The 8,545-nt window shown below is 35.8% G+C and overlaps 1 protein-coding gene across 3 annotated transcripts in view; it reads left to right on the plus strand.

Moving 5' to 3' along the window:
• LOC103625419 (cytochrome P450 27C1) overlaps positions 1–7,914 on the plus strand; it is a 26,143-nt gene extending 18,229 nt beyond the window's left edge. For 2 of the 3 annotated variants that reach the window (XM_008644836.2, XM_017727308.1), the window contains exons 6-9: positions 1,319–1,485; positions 2,245–2,323; positions 3,006–3,209; positions 5,674–7,914. In XM_008644836.2, coding sequence (XP_008643058.2) covers positions 1,319–1,485; positions 2,245–2,323; positions 3,006–3,209; positions 5,674–5,790 — 567 coding nt within the window. In that variant the 3' untranslated portion in view covers positions 5,791–7,914. Of the gene's footprint in view, positions 1–1,318; positions 1,486–2,244; positions 2,324–2,696; positions 2,864–3,005; positions 3,210–5,673 lie in introns of all 3 variants that reach the window. The other variant, XR_001859659.1, reaches the window with a different exon arrangement.
• The last annotated feature ends 631 nt before the right edge of the window (positions 7,915–8,545 follow it).

The raw sequence follows: 8,545 nt of genomic DNA on the forward strand, positions 1-8,545 counted from the left end.
GGGCGCCCCAGAGCAAGCTTGGGGAGCACACAGCAATGGCAGCTTGGGATCCTGGGAAGAGATGGAACAAAGGCTTCACAAACCCCCTGGGCAGCCGATCCCGGTGTCCGGCCGGACCCTCGGGAACAGCAGGCTGGAGCATCAGGGAGGGGCACAAATCCGGGGTGGTAGACGAGATGTATCAAACTCTGGAGCTGCAGTGGGAACCCCAGGACATCTGGGCAGGCAGGGGGTGCGGAGCTACAATGTGGCAAAGGCTCAGAGCAGTGGCAAAGGAACGGTGGGGGCAGGGCAGCGGCAGCCTGGCTCCCAGCAGGGCAGGGAAAGGGGGGCTTGGGATCCCAGAATTTCTCCTGAGGGACCCCAGCAGATGGTGAAAAAGTCCCTCTTTTAGTGAGGTAGGGTGTTAAATAGGGTCCCAGTGCGATGGCTGCTCCAGCGAACAAGCTCCACTCATGGTAGAAGGCAGCAGAAGGCAGAACCCCGCAGTGGTGATGAATTCTCCCCACAGTGACCACATCCTCTCTCCCCTCCAAACGCTGAGAGGGCAAGAGAACTAGGGGCTGCACCCAATCCCTTTTTCCCAGTTCAAATCTCATGGCATCTCTGCCCTAGATGAGAAAACCCCAGGTAAAAGAGAGCAGTCAGCTGGATCTATCCTGCTGTGGCCAGGTCTTTTGTCTCTCTGAAGTATCCAGCCCTTACTGTCTCCTGGCAACACATATGGGGAAAATTCTTTAGGAGAAAAAGAAAAACAAAAGGAGAACTCCTAAAACCCCCGACATAGTGATGTAGCATTGCTTACCAAAGGATAAAATATAATCTTAGCAGAGATTATATCTGCTCTGTTCTGTGGATGCTATGAGGGGACCACCATATGCTTAAAAGGGTTTGGAAATGTTCTGAGTAGTATTTTGTTGTCTTGTTTCCTGTGAAGTGTTTTTATTGGAAGGAAAGGTGAAATGCATATTGAAAACTAACAACTAACTTAATCCATTACTGTTTAGAGTGTTTATGTTTCAATATTGTTTACATAATTGGGTTTGCATTTGGTTTGTCTGTTGCTTTTTATATTTCATTGGGAAAATATCAACATGGATTGTTTTGATATGTGGTGGACTTTTAGATGGAAAAGGGATGAAGGAGGGGATGTTGAAGTCTGGCAACATCCCACAGAATCCAGATGTGAATCATTGCCAGTCTGTTTCATAACTTTAAACATATAAAACACATAGTTGAAAGCCGATTGTTTTTCTTGGCTTGAAATTATTTTTAGTCTTGTTGGCCTTCATGATGATGATTGTGGTTTCTTCCTTAGACTTCTTTTACTTTGTCCTGGGCAATATACTTGTTGGCGAAGCACCCAGAGGTTCAGCAACGTGTTTATGAGGAAATAGTCAATAAGATGAGGAAAGATCAAGTTCCAGTTGCTGACGATGTCCCAAAATTGCCTTTGATTAGGGCTGTCCTGAAAGAAACCTTGAGGTAAGTAGCAGACAACTGAAAGATTTAATTCCATGTTATTCTAATGGATTTTGAGTCAGTTCTAGCATTTTTATTTAATTGTTGCTACTGCTATTTGCAGCTTCTACTTTTATTTCTTGTAGCAGTATTGTGTCCAAGGATACTCAAGCAGTGAATAAGATAGATTATATAATGTTAATGTTTCTCAGTGGTATCACACATGTATGGCATGTCTGTTAAGGTCCGGAATCGAAGGCTTGATTTTTTCCCTTTAGTCTGTATGATGAAATGTAAAAACCTCCTTCCCCCACTGGTACTTTGCAGTGCCACATCAATAATTTTAAGCTTCTTGATTTAAATTAAAGGCATGTGACATCCTTCTTTTAATATGTTTATACTGAATGTTCATCATGAGGTGAGGAGAGTAAGAGGATTTAAAGAAGGCATCAATAAGGCTTTTTCGGCTTTAGCAGTAGTGCTAAAATGTCTCCAGGTTGACCACCTAACTTTGTGCTTGTACATATGTAAAGCAAATAAATGCATAGACCAAATAACTCAACCTTCAGTTACAATAAATAACTTCTCTCAGATGATGTTCATATTCTCACAGATGATTCAAAGTCCTTGAAGCTCCAAGGTGTTCTGTACTTCCAAAAAACATTTTTGCTGTGAATGGATATGGCATTCATGCTGCATATTTGTGAATGCAAATTGGAATCTAAACTTTTAAAAATTGTATTAGTTATTACTGTTGAACTTCAGATAAATATTTCTCTCTAGGTTATATCCAGTATTGCCAGGAAATGGAAGAGTGACCCAAAAAGACTTGATCATTGGAGGATACTTGATACCTAAAGGGGTAGGTTCTGTTGCAGTCCTCTGCAGAGAGCAGTTTAATTTGTGTGTGAAATATGATCTGCTACAACATGTACACACTTCATTGATTTTAAAAGATTTCACCACGCTAGAACATTAAGAGGAAAGTATTTCAGTAATACCCATTTATATGCCACAAATGGATGCTATGATTGACTTGTTGCTGTTGTTTTGATATTTTTTTATTTGGGTCCTCACCGGCAAATGAAATTTATCATCATGACTTATTCTTAATATTCTTGAGGGTGGCGTCTATTAATAACATCTCTGTGTAAATCGTACAATTCAATTAAAAAAGCATGAATTTCATTATTCTTGCAGTTTTCTAATTCTTTGTCTGTTAATTCCCTTTGTAGAGTTTCTTCCTTTTTCGCGTAGCAACTTCATGAAACAATTCCCAATACTTGTGACTTTTGTTCCCATCTCCTTCCCCACTGCATCTTCTCTAATGTATCCAGCAAGATTGAGAACAATTTGAAGATTATTTCCTTTGACCAGTTGAGAAAGGGATTTGATTTTTGAGGTATCCTTTTGTCTTTAGAATTACTCAAAGATACTTAATTTTTATCACCTCTTATTGCAGAAATTACAGTAATTGCAAGTGCTTTTAAATTTTGTTATGTGCATTCGATTTAGCTAAACATAAATGTCATTTCTTTCCTTAGACTCAACTGGCACTTTGTCATTATGCTACTTCATACAGTGAAGAAAATTTCTCAGAGGCGAATGAGTTCCGACCTGAGCGCTGGCTGAGAAAAGATAATTTGGACAGAGTAGACAACTTTGGCTCCATCCCCTTTGGTTATGGCATTCGAAGTTGTGTAGGAAAAAGAATTGCAGAGCTGGAAATCCATCTTGCACTGATTCAGGTTAGAACTATGTGACAGCATTTCAAGAAGAAAAGTGAATTGGTATTATTTTTTTTATGTATGCCATTTCTGGATACCCTACAGTGCTCAAAACCTTTGTTTTGGACTATTGTCTAATGTACTCATCCTACAAAGACTTGGAAAATTGAAAATAATCATGCTTGAAATGTAGCATAGTACTTAAACTACATTGTAGATGGTAGAGTACACATGATGGTAAAGGTAAGTTTGTTAGGGAAATATATGGATTTGGTACAGAAGGCTTTTGTAAGAAAATCAGAGGTGTTCCTTAATGTATATTAGAATGGTTACCTGCTCAGTTTCTATTTTTTGGTTAGAAGAATTCAGAACTTTCAAAGATGTAAAATAGATTTTATATCCTTGTACTGATCACAGTGTGATGACAAATAGTAGAATTTTTCTGTGTTCTGTGCTTTTCTGTCTCTTCTTGTTCTTTCTTCTAACTCATTATCATTTTAGATACACATAATTCATAGTTATATAAATAGTTGGTACATATTGATATATATTGGTTTTGATTGGTTCATATAATAAAGAAAACATTCCCAACAGCTACTACATTTTTTGTCATTTACAAGACCCCCTTCAGCTCAAATAATGAGTCCAGATTGTGCAATCAAATCTCAAAGATTTGGTAACTATTTATAGTTACTTAACTATAAAAATTTTTAGATCCATTTTACGTATTCAAAGCAAAGCTTGACTGAATTTGTCTTTGTATTTCCTTCAGGAAATTTCTAGCGCAATCTCTGAACAATTAGCACCTGTCTTTTGAACCTGAGAGTGAGAGAGCTCCCAGGGGGCTGGGTTAAAAAACATGCTTCCATCTTTTTGAGAAAGAGGCTCGAGGAAGCAATGGAGAACCTGCTTTGTTTTCTGGACAGAAACTAGAACAAACCAGCACATAACCTATTTACAAACATTGAGATGATATTTAAGTGATTTAAAATTAGAAACACATAGAGCTCATCAAAGAGAAATTGTTTCAGACCAGTCTGATTTCCTTCTTTGACTTGATCGCTTACCTAATATGGGGGTATAAAGTAAGTCATGTACTCTGACTTCAGGAAGTATTTTCACACGTCCTGTATGTTTTTCTCTATATTAAATTAATAAAATTTGTTCCACATGGAAGTGTCCATAAATTGCATGCACAGCTGGTTGGAAAAAGGAAATAGCTGGAGGTAGTAGCTATCAAATATTTGCTGTTGAACTTGGGAAAGCATTTAATTAAAATTCTATAAAAGTCTGTCCTGCATTTGATTTAGGCATTTTCATGATGGCATTTATTTTCATTTAGGCATTTCATTAATAGTATTTTCATTGACAGTGTAAGTGATGGATTAGAGAATACTTTTACAGTTTGCATGGGATACCAAGCTGATGTGAATTAAGTTAAAATCAGGGGATGGTAATATAGAATTATGAAAAAAAAAAAAAAGGAGAAATGTTCCAGAAGCAGCACAAAATTATTCACTAATGACAGTTGCAAGTTAGTGCCCTTGAGAAGAAATAAATGCATAAATACAAATTTATGAACAACTGTCTGGGTAATATTAGTACCATAGGAACATACTGGAGGGATATAGTAAAAAATCAGTCAATTCTGACAAGGCAATGTGATTCTAGATTATATTTGCAGCATTAGCAAGCATTTTGTATGTCAGAAAGATGAGCTAAATTACTCAGTCTTGCCAAACACTGATGCATCCTCACTAAGCAGTGATAAACAGCCATCCCTGCACACTGCATTTTAAGGACAATATAGGCAAATTCAAGGAAATTTGGAAGACAAAGAGAATAACAAGAAGGACTTAAAAAAGAGAAAAGTTAGATAACATTTTTGTCAAACATCTGACTCTGAAAAAGGCAGTTATATATAGGAAAATAATGCATTGGTCATCAGTCATACTAGGAGAAGGATAAGAGATAATTACTTAATTTATAGAAAAAAGTGTTTGAGATTTATTATTAGGAAAAGTTGAGGATGTTGCAGTATTTCCCTCTTGAAGGTGTAAAAGTAGATAGCTGAGGTATTTTTTGTTCAGAAAAATGTGTCTGATGGGATTGGGACTCCTATTGCTTTCTTAATAATTTCACATATTGATTGATATTAAAGGAAGTGAAATCAAAAACACATAGAGAGGAACCTCACAAGGTTTGAAAGAGACCTTAGTTTCTTTGATAGTTCAGACTGTTTAATCTGGAAGTTCTTCAGAAAGGACTTGCTCAGTCCTCCCTCAGTCAGAGGAGGAAGATTTTGAACTATAATCTTTACCTTGTAATACCTTATTTTATTTTCCTGGATGGGAATCATAGCACTTAAACTCTGCAGAACTGGCAATGCAAATTTTGCTTGTGACAGTCTCTTCTCTTTTTTAAAGGCTAATCTTCATCAGTAATTTTGCAGTTTTTCTAATACTTGTCCTGTTTATGTTCACAGCTACTTCAGAATTTTGAAATCAAGATGTCTTCCAAAACAGAACCAGTTCATGCCAAAACTCATGGACTTTTGACTCCTGGAAACTCCATCAATGTGAGATTTTCTGACAGAAAATGAAACTCAAATGTTTTGGAAGTACTTTTGCAATTTTCATGGAAACAGGTTTGCATTTTGTGGAAGTTTAAAACATGTTTGTTCTCTGGTTTCTAGGTATTTGACAATATCATGAAGTATTATGTTCTGCCTTAGTTCTAGCAGTACATAACAGCAGTTACCTCTCCTGTAACAGCTAATTACACATATGAAAATATATACCAAAAAAAAAAAATCCTTCTTGCACTGAGGATCTCCTTTTATCTGGGAGAATTCCTAGTAATAACAACACATGCATTGAAAAAGCCAACCAAAAGTAAATTCAGACATGTCAGTATCATTCAGTGGTTTTGTTACACTGCTACTCAGTGACTGTATTTGAGAGCAAGGGGATTACTGTATATGTGAAAATTAGCTGCATGTATAAGTTTGTATTCTCCTGTTTCTTTTCCTCCAGTGTTTTTTAAAAGTTTCCATGTAACACTGATTTTTTTTAAATCTGTAAAAACATTTACTCTGCATGTATTAAAAAAAAAAAATCCAGTAATATGAAAAGCAAGGATAGAAAAAATACAACTTATGTCACATTGTTTAGACTTGAAATACAGAACATATGCAAATTTATCTAAACTTAATCCCCATAAAATGTTTCTATATAGTTAAAAAAAATTAAAAGTCTTAAAAATGAAAGTTTAAATATCACATTGGAGAGCTTGAAGCCAGGCATTGTTCTCATCACCAAAGCACAAGCCACTGTCACTGTTCTAGCTAATATGCCGAACCCAAATGTAAATATTAAAAGGAGGTAGTTGTTACATTTTTATCATTTAATTAAAATGCTACTTTTATTCATAGTTCTTCAACAGTAAGAACTGGAAACTTCCCATTTTAACTTGCTGAACCCATAGGCAAATACAAAGTTCTGTAGGATGGAAATGTGACTACTGAAGTATTCAGAGAGATTTTTTTACTGTCTAGTGCCTAACAGAAAGTGTGGGCATCTGGAAATTTGGGATTGGTTTTTGGGGGGTTGTTTTGTCTGTTTGGTTGGTTTTTAAATGCTATTATTTTTCCTATGACAGCCAACAGAAAATTCTCTTTTGCATGATACTTTGGATAACTTTAGTATCACTGCACTAACCTTACATTCTCATTTTTGAGAGAAACCTTGTACCTTGTGTCCATGTTATGCCTTGAATGGTGCTCAAACCTGCATATCCTAATATGATACATATGTAATTATGTATCATTAACTGTTTACATGTCAGGCTCTGACTGTTGTTAGGGAGGTAGTTTACATACTGACAATCATAAATATTTCAGCAAAGTTAGCAAAAGTTTTGCATTTTAAAATGACAACATTTTTCTTTGTTTGTCTAGCCTTTGGAAGCCAAAGACAGGTTAGAAATTAAATACCACACTGTAGTTTTAATGGTATACATGAAATTTCACATAGCTAGCTACTACAGTCACATTGTTGTGGTATTTTGTTCCTTTTTGTGGTGCCTTTTCAAGGTTTAGACAAAAGAAAAACAAAATTGATCTGATCTATGAGAGGATTAAATGCTTACATAAGGACTTTAAAATGTTATTCTTGTATTGAGCATATATGTGTACTGTAAGAAAACCAGGTATTCTGTTTGGGAGTATTTTCCTTGAACAAATTTGCCTTCTGATTTTTCCAGGTCTTCCAATTATTCTATCTTTTTTTTTTTTTTTCTTTCCCATTGTTATTTTCAATTGTCTCCATCTTAAATCAAATGAAGAGATTTGTATTTGCCAGAGCCAGCTGACATCCCGAAGGAGATGTTTTCCAAACATCTGTTTAAAAGTCTATGGACTGAGTATTTGACTCCATACCTCTGCCTGGTTTTGTTGACTTGTTGAATCCAAATTTGGATGCCATATGGTGCCTTTCTTTTGCTTTGTCACAGCATCATTAGAAACACCAGCCACTGCTATGTTGCAGTACATCTGTTACTTGGTATCAGTCCCTAAGTAATACATCACTGTAGAAGATGGAAGAGACATTCTAAAATACTTTTTATAGCATTTGAGTCTTTTCATGAAAACAGCCAGTATTTTTTTCTAATAGAGCATCTATCCATGTAAGTTGTCTTTTATACATAATAAAATATTTATACAGAATTTACAAGTCTTGGTTCTTATTTTAATTACTACTTATGTTTGCATTTTTCTTTAGCAGCTTAAAGTCTTTAACTTGTTGTATAGAACTGAAAGATTCACTGCTCCATGGGAAATTAATAGTTCAGCTAGAAAAGATGAGGATTCGTACAAGAATTTAAGGTATATAATGACCTGGCAGAAGGAGAGATAACATTGTTTTAAGTGTACTGTCATTCTGGAGGAAAGTTACTGGCAAAGTTATCCAAGAAATACTTTAGGACTGACTCTAATGTTAATGTTTTGATTAATTGCTTAATACATAAAAGAGTATTAATGACATAAAGAAAAAAGGCATAAGTGTAAAAAATCAAACCAAAACAACAACAAAAACAGAACTCAGAATGTACTAGAAATGGGCTGGAATTTAATAGCAAAATATAGGTATGTAGGAAATAAAAATAATTTATTTGAGGAGCTCGCCTATTCTTCCCCAATTTCTATCAGAGATACTTCTTCTTAAGTGCTACATACAGTGTGCTTAAGTGTTCAAGAAAGGTGGAGTTTGATTTGGACAGGTAAGGAAACACTAAGATTATCAGGTTAAACTGAAATGGTTTTTGCTCTGCCTCCCTGTGGTTTGCTGGCAGATCAA

Source organism: Corvus brachyrhynchos, unplaced genomic scaffold (genome assembly GCF_000691975.1).
Source record: "Corvus brachyrhynchos isolate BGI_N302 unplaced genomic scaffold, ASM69197v1 scaffold452, whole genome shotgun sequence".
NCBI lineage: Eukaryota > Metazoa > Chordata > Aves > Passeriformes > Corvidae > Corvus > Corvus brachyrhynchos.